The 12241-nt window shown below is 36.8% G+C and overlaps 2 protein-coding genes across 2 annotated transcripts in view; both read left to right on the top strand.

The window, feature by feature from the left end:
• The window catches only part of LOC125366879 (ankyrin repeat domain-containing protein 26-like), a 36793-nt gene extending 33514 nt beyond the window's left edge, over positions 1 to 3279 (top strand). Inside the window, exons 8-10 of the mRNA XM_048367601.1 lie at positions 363 to 573; positions 2966 to 2984; positions 3274 to 3279. Coding sequence (XP_048223558.1) covers positions 363 to 573; positions 2966 to 2984; positions 3274 to 3279 — 236 coding nt within the window. The remainder of the gene's footprint in view (positions 1 to 362; positions 574 to 2965; positions 2985 to 3273) is intronic.
• Positions 3272 to 12241, top strand: part of LOC125367213 (ankyrin repeat domain-containing protein 26-like) — a 32694-nt gene continuing 23724 nt past the window's right edge. Inside the window, exons 1-5 of the mRNA XM_048367826.1 lie at positions 3272 to 3383; positions 4350 to 4420; positions 4846 to 4939; positions 8532 to 8638; positions 10093 to 10222. Of these exons, the coding sequence (XP_048223783.1) occupies positions 3327 to 3383; positions 4350 to 4420; positions 4846 to 4939; positions 8532 to 8638; positions 10093 to 10222 (459 nt within the window). The 5' untranslated portion in view covers positions 3272 to 3326. The remainder of the gene's footprint in view (positions 3384 to 4349; positions 4421 to 4845; positions 4940 to 8531; positions 8639 to 10092; positions 10223 to 12241) is intronic.

Genomic DNA, 12241 nt, shown 5'->3' with positions numbered 1-12241 from the left:
CATTCACATGTATTGTTTACTTCCCCCAAAACTTATCTACTTACAGCCTATTAGAAGCCTCCTGATAAAAAGTTATTGCATTGAAACTGTGTAATGCATGGTGCAAATATGTGACAAACAAACCACTTTGACTGCAGTAGTTAACTTACTGGTGTGGGGAATTGCTTCCCGAAGGTGCTTCCCATTACATGGCCTTTACGTGAATATTCTTGACCTGTAAGATCACCACAATGAACACTGGAGGGACAGTTACCTTACTTCAGCACTGCAAGTCACATGGAATCTTTAGGTATCTTAACATTTCTCTTCTTCAGCAGACACCACGAATATTCTGACAACGTTGTTTTATTCCCTGGACACAGGTGCTGGCGACTCACTCCATCTTGCGGATTTGCTTTACTCATGTGACAGACTAATCCAATGTAAAATCAGTAGATGTGCATTGCTTTCAAGAAAAATCAAAATAATGGAAAATAAGATCAGAAGACCACAGAAAGAGCTATTAGATATAGAAGAAGTGAAATCTCAATTAGAGAATGAAAATAGCGAACTGGATGAAATATACCATATTAGGTAGTATGAGGAAATGTTGGAACTCGTGTGTGTGTGTGTGTGTGTGTGTGTGTGTGTGTGTGTGTGTGTGTATGCTGGACCCAGGGCTTGAACTCAAGACCTGAGTGCTTTCTCTGAGGGATTCCGCCCCCCCCCTTTTTTTTTCTTAAGTCCAGCTAGTGCTTTACAACGTGAGCTACAGTTCCACTTTTGGATTTTTGGTAGTTAATTGAGATAAAAGTCTCACAGACTTCCCTGCACAAGCTGACTTCCAACTGCAATCCTGAGTTACTAGGATTATAGGTGTGAGCCATCAGTGCCCTACTGGACTTTATGTATGTATGTATATATGTATATGTATGTATGTATATATTCACTTATATAATATATACATATATGTATATTTATATTCACATATATACATATGCATATATATGACTTTTGCCATATTGATATGGATATATTATATTTCGAAAGTGTTGTCTTGCCTGCTTATTTTTTGCAGAGAAAATGTTTTAGTGTAGAGTGTTACATTTTTTTAATGACAATTTTTAAATGTGAAACTTTTAATACTTCAGTACATAGTCTTCCAACTCATGACTTTGATAGTTATTTAAGAGAAGAGCAGATATGAGGAGTCCTGTTTTCTTTTTTTAGCAGCAAAAATTTGGGATTGTTATTTATATAATTATGTTAAATTAATGCCACAAGGATCTGACTTCATCTAAATTTTCTTTTATTTCTGATTTTTATCATTTCCAATTTTTCTTTATTTCCTATTTTGAATTCTTAAATATAAATTTCAGAATTGTAAAACCATTATTTGTATTTTATATACGCTATTCATTTTCATGTCTATTTATAGTAACAATATAGAAAATTTTAGAAAGGACTATGGCTAAGATGTGCAAAATAATCCTAAGAAATCTTGCATTAGTTTACACATGCATTAAAAGAGTATGAAATTACTAATTTTCCAAGCCAGAAATAAATTTTCAGTTAGGAATAAGTTACATACTTTATGTATTCATTCCTTTTCAGTAATGTGTGTATAGTCATTGGCTTCATATAAACTAAAGAAACTGTGTCCCATTAAGATAGAGCCAAAGATAACATTTTATTCTTAAGAAAATTGAAGGAAGGGATGTGTTGGGAGAGGGGTGTGAGAATGTTGGAAAAGGTAACACTGATCAAGACATATTGCAGTAGTAACCTGCTTTTTTGAATGGCAACTCATTTATACAACTACATAAAGATGATAAAAGTATTACAATTTTATTTTTAATATACAGGAAATAAAATACAGACAGAAAATACTGATGATCACAATCAATATGTCTCTCCACATTGATAAAATTAATTCAGGTTTTTATGCTGAAAGATCATACTAATTTTTTTTTTGCCAGTCCTGGGCCTTGGACTCAGGGCCTGAGCACTGTCCCTGGCTTCCTTTTGCTCAAGGCTAGCACTCTGCCACTTGAGCCACAGCGCCACTTCTGGCCGTTTTCTGTATATGTGGTGCTGGGGAATTGAACCCAGGGCCTCATGTATAAGAGGCAAGCTCTCTTGCCACTAGGCCATATCCCCAGCCCCATACTAATTTTTATTATTGAAATAATTCTATGCTTCTGGATTGTTGCAAAGACAGATTTTCCAATTGCCCATGACAGAAAATATTATTTGAAGTGTCAGCAGAAAATGAATACTAGAAATGAGCAAAAGCTTTTACACTTTTCCTTCTAATCCTGATTTTAATAATATGGGGACAAGTGACAAAACCGTTTTTAAATGATATTATATAGTATAAATAATTTTATTTCATTCCATTTTTTTTTCTGAACCTCAAAAGATTGTAGCAGGGGTTTATAGCCAACATGTCCATCTAAGTGTCTAGTGATTCTCAATCATTACTTCTTCCACCATTCGGTCCCACCCCAATTGTTTTCTAGCCACCTGCCTCATTTCACACGGTGGAGGGAGGTGATCCATGAGAAAGGGAACAGAGGACAAAAACACAATAAATCTTTTTAACTGTGCCTGTAATACCTTGATATTTTTTATCTCAAGTTAATATACAAACTCTTTTTTAACAATAACTTTAAAAATTAGTTACGTTATCTGTTTTTCTTGAGACTAATTAACGTGAGTGGCAAATATATTTTAAGCTTCTAACATTGATAAAATAGTAAAAGTGCTCTTTCTGTATTTACCAAAGTGGCACTTCACATTAACTTACCACCTCAGTCAACAAAATGTTCTTTCATTATTAATTTTCAAATAACCATGATCATTGGAAGAATTTTAGGTGAAAAATTAAAAACATGAAAAACTGGAGGAAAAGTGACTTTTTTTAGTATAATTAAATAGCATTGTAGGCATCCTGATGGCTACAGGAATTAAATTCTTGTTGCAGAATTCTCTTGCAGCAAGAAGCTTTTTTTTTTTTTTTTTTTTTTTTTTTTTTTTTTTGGCCAGTCCTGGGCCTTGGACTCAGGGCCTGAGCACTGTCCCTGGCTTCTTCCCGCTCAAGGCTAGCACTCTGCCTCTTGAGCCACAGCGCCGCTTCTGGCCGTTTTCTGTATATGTGGTGCTGGGGAATCGAACCTAGGGCCTCGTGTATCCGAGGCAGGCACTCTTGCCACTAGGCTATATCCCCAGCCCTGCAGCAAGAAGCTTTGAAGAAAGAAAATGCTGATCAAGGTTTTGGAAACACTGACACAGTGCTAAAAAAAAAAGAAAATCATAATGAAGCAGAAGAAATAGATCAACGTACAATGTATGTTACGATGCTACATATGGAAATGAACATTATAAAATACCTTTTCAAAAAGGTAAGTTAATTTGTAGATATTGACATTTGTAATTTTATGTCATTTATAGACCAATGTGGATAAGGCCTCAGAAATATGTTGTTTAGGAATTTTATCATTGCACAAAAATGTGCAATTCTTAAGAAGATTTAAAGATACTCTCTGGATGTGTACTGTTCAGTGCTGGTGCTTGATTTATTCTTCCCACAATGATACCCATATTTCCCCAAACACATTCATCTTTCAATAACAACAACAACAACAACATAACACACACATTTTTTTTCCTTGTTATTACTTAATGCGTCATTACCTTAGGAGGATTGCCATACCTTTTACCTCGATTTTGGGGCACCAGTTGCTTTTGGGAGACTTAGTTTAACAAAAATCAGTGCAAGGAAGCAATTAGTAGATCCCACAATAATTTCAACACAACTTATGATGCTAACTTCTCTGCATTTACTCAGCATTGGCAGGGACTTAACATCGTTTGGGAATTTATTTTTATTTTTACTTACTTTTGACTGCACTTGGCCAAACACATGTAATAGATCAGTGAATAAGGCATACATAATGTGTTTTGTGGACTCTTTTTGCTAATAAATCTTACCGTTTGAGTTAATTGGACTGATTTCACTGTATCTCAGCTTTTAGTTGTACTGTTCTTTCTGACTTTTCATCTTTTATTTCTTCTTTCTTTTTTTATTTACTTCTTACTGGCTCACAATTTACTTGTCATGAAACATTCTCTTGACTCATTGGACTCTCATTGATTTTAGTTTGTCAGCCCTTTTCTGTACCGAACAAGTTTTCACTTCATGCTGTGTTTTGTGTTGAAACAGGACAGTTAATGGTGAGATAGAGACAATTATTTCCCAAAGCAACGTGCAGGTGAATGGGAGATAGATGTGTTGTAGGACATTTGGCTTGAAAATAAACGATGGCCAGATTAACACTAGTTTATCAGTAAAGACTTTTTTCTTTTAGTTGCAAGAAGAAGAGGCTCAAGACAGCAAGGCTATACGAAGTTCTGAGATGATTCAAGATCACCTACAAAAGTATAATTTTTTAAGCAATATAAATAATGAATAGTAATAAAGCAAATAAGCGTTGTACTATGGAATTTATATTAGTTATGGTATTCTGTATGAAGCTTGAGAAGCATTTTAGGGTCATAGTATGTGAAATAAATAATTTGGGACATAGTTCAGTAAGAGTCAAGTCATGCATTGTATCTGTGATTTGAACTATCTTTAGAGTGCCGAGTTCAATTTCTAGCACTCTAAAGAAAAGAAATGCATACATTTTACACAGTATCTTTAAATTTGGCACATTATCCACAAAACAGTTTGAAGAGTAAAAGACTCCAAATTGTCTACTTATTAAATGTTAACAGACTTATATAACTATTCCTATTTTTCTGATATGTGTGATATTTTAAGATTTCATCTGTGTTACTGATTATTTATCAAAATACCTTTAGGTTTAAACATGAATATTTCATGTTAGAAGGTACAATAAAAAAGCTAACAATGAAACTGGAAAAGTTACAGAAACAACTGATGGGTACAAATTTGGTAAGTCAGTTTTTAATTTTTTTCATCCTGAAAAGGACAATTTCTTTCTCTAGAAGTACTGTAGTAGGAATACTTAAACAATTTGAAAATTCACAAACATTTGCTGTATTTATAGCAATAGTACTGGCAATTAGTACAAATCTTACTGTCTTTAAAGAAGAAATTACGTGACTGGTGTACGATTTTTCTAGAGAATTTGAGAGTCTAAAGTCAGTGTTTTATACATAAAGACAATGTTTTGTTTTTTCCATTCCTCTACTGGTAGATATGGACCTTTTATATCACTTTCTAGCTGTTGGGAATAATGATGCTCTGAACATTGTTGTTGTACTATTGTTTTAACCCTGATAACACTTAGTTTAAAATATCTCAAGACATTTAATTAAATAATTGAGCTTTTAATCTAAGCCTTTTAGTGACATTTGGAAAATGAGTTACTTTTTTCAGTCTCTATCAAGACTGAATACTTAGGCATTATTTAAACGTTCCTTGCAAATGTATGTAAGAAATGCATGTAAGAAAATGTTGCCAATAAGTATGTGGAAATAGTGCTTGTTTGAAAAAGACCTTCTGAGGTACTTAGTGCTCCTAGAATTGCAGGCTCAGAAACTGTGTTCCTCTGTTTTTTTTTTTTTTTTTTTTTTTGGCCAGTCCTGGGCCTTGGACTCAGGGCCTGAGCACCGTCCCTGGCTTCTTCCAGCTCAAGGCTAGCACTCTGCCACTTGAGCCACAGCGCCGCTTCTGGCCGTTTTCTGTATATGTGGTGCTGGGGAATTGAACCTAGGGCCTCGTGTATCCGAGGCAGGCACTCTTGCCACTAGGCTATATCCCCAGCCCATGTTTTGTTTTTTAAAGACATACACTCCAGACTCAGAGGAGATTGCGCTACAATTCAGGATGTCATTTCATTTGTGTACAACAGACACTATACTATTGTTTACCAAACAAAGTAATTTCTCTACTACTCATATTTTGTTTTGTGGAAAAAGGTATCATAAGTTTGCTTTGTCAACACTATATTGAATTAATGAAGTAGTTGGCTTAATCAAGGAGTACCTAACTGGTTTCTTCCTACTTGACTTTCTGTTATTGATTTTGTTCCAATACTGGGACTTGGAATTAAGAACTTGTGCTCCCACTTGGCGTGAATTTTGCTCATGCTTGGGGCTCAATTACTAGAACCATGTTTCCATTAACTAATTGCTAAAGACGCAATATCTAGAGAAATGTACTTTCATTATGCACACAATATACATACATATTAGGGGGAACTTGAATGTTTATTTGGACTGCTTGGTTATGGCTAAAATGATCAAGAAAACTGCATATATATACATATATATATGTGAATATATATATATATAATCAGTCCTGTTCTATTGCTGAACTTTGCAAATACATAACATTAGTGTATGTTGATAGTGTTCTATAAATGAGAATGCCAAATAGACATATTTTTATATAAGTGACACATGGAAATATATATTGGAAGAATATTTGAGAAATTTATAGTACTTCAAACCTATTAATCTTATAAAAAAATAACAAAAGATAACAAAGATAACAAAAATAAAAAAGATTTTTCTGTACATTCCCGAAAGAATGAATCAGCCGTGTGCATAGGCCACTATGAATTCTACTTTGTGAGCCAAAAATTTCATTAGATCCAGCTTTCTTTTAGCCAAATCCATCAGTAGCTTCTAACTTTTTGAGAAACCTCTTCCATTAATGATTTGTGTGGTACAGATTACCTGGGTTAAGACAGCTGTGGAAGAAAAGGGACAAAGGGCGAACAAATACATCAGTGGTATTCGCTCGTCACTACGTGGAAAAGGAACTAAACTGGGAGAGTGAGGGGAGGTGTGACCTGGTTCAAAAGGAAGTGTACTCATTACCTGACTTACCTAACTGTAACCCCTCTGGCACATCACTTCTACAATAACAAATTATACACTCATGCATCGATATCTATGTATTGATGATACACAGTGCGATAGCTCTCGGTGATTCATACCTTTGAACCATGTTGCACATCTCAAATACATTTCAGAAGAAGACTCTTTGAAGGTCATGTCTGCCTAGAAAGGGACATGATTCCAGAGAAAAGAAAAATTGATAATTTGATCTCCTCAGGGAGGCTTTGCATCCCAACCCAGTGGCATCTCCACAGAGAAGTGGACATCTATCAGGCAACTCCTGGCATTCAAGAAATGGAGACTAAACCTGTGTAACTTCCAGACAGACCTCAAACTTGTGGCCAGTATCCCCAGGCCAAAACCCAGATGATTTGACACCAAGGCTTTAGTATGAATTCAGCATGACCTAGCTTCAAAGGCCTCTATCACTCGGAAAGAAGCCCCTGAGTACTTCTTCAGATTCATCGAGAACATCTGTCCCCGTCACCTCTTCAAATTTAAACTCCATTCAGGACATGCTACTCATGAACTCTAGCCAGGGCTACAAGAGTAAGAACAACAGAACCGGATGCATCATCTTGAGCCTCATCTGCTAATGGTGGCTGATCTCACCTTGAAAGTGATGTGAGGTGCAATTTCCTGGGCAGGAAATCTTTCTCCACAAGAATCATCCCTCAGAAGTCTATACTTCCTTGAAGGAATTTGATGATACCTCATGGTGCATAAGGAGTGAAAAAAACCCACAAAAACAAAAAGGAAGCAAGCCTATGTGATACTGTAAATTCCCAGCCCTAAAACATGAGCCCCTCAAGTCTGACTACGCTTGAGATCCCAAGGACAACACAGCAGAAAACGGCACACAGGCTTTTGTAGGATCTTCACTGGATCGGGCATTAGAAGCATGAGAAGGCCACCCAGGACTGGAGGAAGGGCACATGAAAGCTTGTTTCTAGCTGGATAGCAGATGTTATTCCTGGGCAGCTAGGACCAGTTAGGTGCAGGCCTCCAGCAGGCTTCTTCGGGGGGGCTACCATTGCTGCAAACGGGAAGACTACCTCCGAAAGTCTTTTGTGATTCTGTACCTGCTGCAGGAGACGCAGGAACAACAACGCATGACTCCTCGTGGGCCCAGTCAGTGGACGGAGATGCCCCTCGTGTTCTCAGCCGTCCTTTCATTTGCTGAAACAGAGAGAAATGGCAAAGGAAATGGTAAAAAAAATTATCCTGGGCGAATGCTTATATCTCAAAATGACTTCAGCACATTGCTTTTATGCTGTTATGTCTTTCTAGAAAAATATTTTGAGGAAAAGGAAGGGACAAAATTCATAATCTGACGCTCACAGAAAAGACAAAACATGTGGGCCAGCATGCTAATACTATAAAAATGACAACCGTCAGGATCCGCTAAAAAGCCTGAAGTCAGTTGTCTGTAGAATCATGTATGATCAGTTTATTGCCTCTAAATTAAATAAATAATATACAAATTTCTGCCCCTCAAATCCCTAAAAGGTAATGTTTATGAGTGTGTCAGTTTGAGATCCTTCTTTTAGTATTAATGTCCAATAGCCATCTTGTTAATTTTGCATATATGTTACTCATAAACTCAGAAATTATATTTCTAAGAAGAAGTAACTGTCTATAACTTTTTGAATTTTATTTTTATATGTTTTTCAAAGGCTGACGATGAAGCAGTAGAGAAACTTATTGAGTCCGTACAGAAGCTGGAATTTGCTTTGGCTCAAAAGAAGAAGAAACTGGAAGAATTAGAAAAAGAGATAACTGAGTAAGACCTTAATATTTAACACTGTCAATCACTGAACAGTAGTTTTACTAAATCCTACATATAAGTTCATTTTATAACCACAAATGAATTCCATGTTAGAATTTAGGTCAGAAACTCAGGACAGAATGCACACATTTTAAAATGCCACCGCATAATGTTTTCTCCTTTGATGGTAAAAACTGATGCGCTGGCTGTGGTGCCCTGACCGAAACCATAGCCATTCGGGAGGCAGAGACTCAGGTGCATTCAAGTGGGAGGCTGGACTTGCACCACAGGTCTCAATACCACAGACATCAAACTGGAACTCCTAGCCAACACTTGTAATTCCAGCTGTCGGGGAAGTTAGTTAGGATAGCAGTCTGGGGCTGGCTCAGCCTAATCTGAGACTTCACCTGAACAAGAAATGAAATGCATAAAAAGCAGATAGCATTGCTCATTTGCTCAATTCTTAGTGAACGAAATAGAATGATAACAATGCTGCTTTTGGAGTAGAGCATCAGCCGCTTGCTTTTTCATGTACTCTGTTCATTTCTGTGGTCATTTTTTGTTCGTAATTTGCTCGTGTGCTTCCCTTCAGCCTCACCTGGGATAATTCCATGCCGCAGTCATGGTCTCGGGCAAGGAGGTGTTAGGCATTCTCTCCACTGGCAGGTCCCACCCCCATTCTCCCTTGCTTTTTGGGTGGGCTTCTTCTTGGAGACCCTGGTACTAGGGCTAAAGTGTACCTTTTTTTTGTTTGTGTACTGGACCTGGCTTTGAATAGAAGGTTTCACACTTGCTGGACAAGTGCTCTAACATTTGAGCCATACTTCCAGGCAGTTTTGGTTTTTTAGGGATTTTTCCTATCAGGCCTTCTTGTTTTAGCACAGGGCCAGTCTTGAATCATGAAATCCCACTGATACCTTCTACATGGCTGGGATTATAGATGAGAAGCCCATATCTGGCCTGGATTAGGTGTCATTAACTTCCCCCCGCCCCAGACTGGCCTTGGATCATGTACTTCCCGAACCCCCTCTTGTGAGTAGCTGGTGTTACAGAAGTGCATTTTAGTATCATATAAAAACATTTCAATAAATATACATCACCTTTATTTACCTATACGTATGCCATACTTATTCGGTTTAAGTATTAATCCTTAGACTATAGCCAATCTTTAATAAGGAAATGGTTCATGAATAATAATAGTTAAAATGATTCTTTATATAGTTATAATATGTGCTCTTTCTCTGTCATACACACCATAAAATTTTCTCTGTCATACATACCATAAAATTTTTCAACATTATTTACATAATTTTGCTTACTAATACATAAATCTGCTCACTGATAGCTTATAATTGAAATAAATGAGAGATATTAGTTTAATTTGTTCGTGAGAAATGTAATATCTGCTTAAATATTATTAAATACCTATACTGTCTTAAGCTTTGTTTACTGACTCTATGACCCCACAGGTTTAAGGAATACCCTAAAGTGGCCAATGAGAACGAAAATGAAAATGGAAATGGAGTGTGTAATACCAGTGAACATCTAAAGCAAAGTGAGCTGGAAAAAGGTGTTTCAATTAACATGCTGATACGTGAGGTAAATATAATCTATTTTTGCAACAAAAATCTTCTAGTTGGAGAAAATATAAATTCTATGAGCAGTGAAATAAAGGTTTAACATTCCATAAACCTGATTTCAGTGAAAGAAGTATATGTTTTCTCGGACGAGGGGAAACTTTTATTTATTTTTTTGCCAGTCCTGGGCCTTGGACTCAGGGCCTGAGCACTGTCCCTGGCTTCGTTTTGCTCAAGGCTAGCACTCTGCCACTTGAGCCACAGCGCCCCTTCCGGCCATTTTCTGTATATGTGGTGCTGGGGAATCGAACCCAGGGCCTCATGTATACGAGGCAAGCACTCTTGCCACTAGGCCATATCCCCAGCCCCGGAAACTTTTTTTTGGTCTTAAATTCCAGAGCACTGTGACATGATCTCAAGTTATAATGACGAAGTCGGTTTTTATTGAGTAACACCCTTAGGGTATAAGTGAAAGCATGCATTTCATCAGAATGCAATGCAGGTTTTAGGAGATTCAGAATTATACAGTTATCACTTTAATCTTAGAATATTTTTACTGTCCTAAAATGAAATCCAGTATCTTTTTGCTATCAGCCAGTCCTATTCTTGGTCAGATTTGGCAGCTGCCATTCTCCTTGTCCCCTATCAATTTGCACAGTTTGGGAATTCATATAAATGTAATCACCCAATCTGTGGCTTAGCTTTTTTTTTTTTGGCTTATTTACTTGGAATGATGTTCACAATGATAATGTTGGTGGTAGGAGTTGTAACTATTTAATTTTTAAGGCTGAGTAACAGCCCATTGCAAGCATATTTGCTATATTTATGTGCTCATCAGCAGGTAGATCTTTGGTTTCTTTTTCTTTTTTTTTAATTTTGGCCAGTCCTGGGGCTTGGACTCAGGGCCTGAGCACTGTCCCTGGCTTCCTTTTGCTCAAGGCTAGCACTCTACCACATGAGCCACAGAGCCACTTCTGGCCGTTTTCTATATATGTGGTGCTGGGGAATCGAACCCAAGGCTTCATGTATGCGAGGCAAGCACTCTTGCCACTAGGCCATATTCCCAGCCCTTTGGTTTATTTTCTATTGTGGGATTTTGTTGCTGTTTCTGCTGTAGACATGTAAGTGGAAGGACTGAGTAATGTAATTCTGTGAAGTTTGCTGTCAGTGTTGCTGTGTTTTCCAATTTGACCATACCATTGTACATTCCACCAGCATGCCACTGATTGAAGTGTTACACCATAGAGGTTTTCCTCTGCACAATCTAGATAGGATTGAGCCTTTCATGTGCTAGTAAATCAACTGTACAGCTTTTTAAGAGAAATATCTATTTAAGTTCCTTCCAAATCACATTGTTGTTAAGTTTTTACTTTTAATAGTCTTCTGTATATCCCAACTAAAAATCTTTTATCAGATACACTGGTTTAAAATATTTTCTGCCACTGTGGTACTTGTTTTACTTTATAGTATCTTTACAAGTACAATATTTTATTGGGACAATCTACTTAATCTGTGTAAATTTTGTTTTCCTAGCACAGATCCAGACTCAGGAAATATGCCTGTTTTCTAAGCATTTAAATAAATCTTACTTTTGCATTAGCTCTTATATGTAGAGTATGGTGGGAATCACATGTGAATATCCAGGTGTCCTAGAACTATTACTTTCTAAAAAGACAATTGTTTGCCATTTTATTGTTTTGAAACACTTTTTGAAAATTAATTGACCATAAATATAGTTTGTATTTGGAGTCTCTGGCATAACTCAAAGACCTCTGTGTTTTTACTGAGCCAGTACCAAACCAGTCCAGATTCTCAAATACTCTTTCTCCCAGCAATATTGTGTTTGCCAGGTGGATTGTGTCAGAAGCCAGTGTAATAGAATGCCCTCCTACTGCTCTTTACTTAGACCTTGCTTATATCATCAAGATCAGATACTAAGTCATGCCTACAAGGACAGTCTCTATATCATCAAGATCAGATACTAAGTCATGCCTACAAAGACAGTCTCTATCGGTAGAGAAGAGAATAAGATACATTTAGT

Source organism: Perognathus longimembris, chromosome 18 (genome assembly GCF_023159225.1).
Source record: "Perognathus longimembris pacificus isolate PPM17 chromosome 18, ASM2315922v1, whole genome shotgun sequence".
Taxonomy (NCBI): Eukaryota; Metazoa; Chordata; class Mammalia; order Rodentia; family Heteromyidae; genus Perognathus; species Perognathus longimembris.
This window is presented reverse-complemented; position numbering and strand designations above follow the sequence as displayed.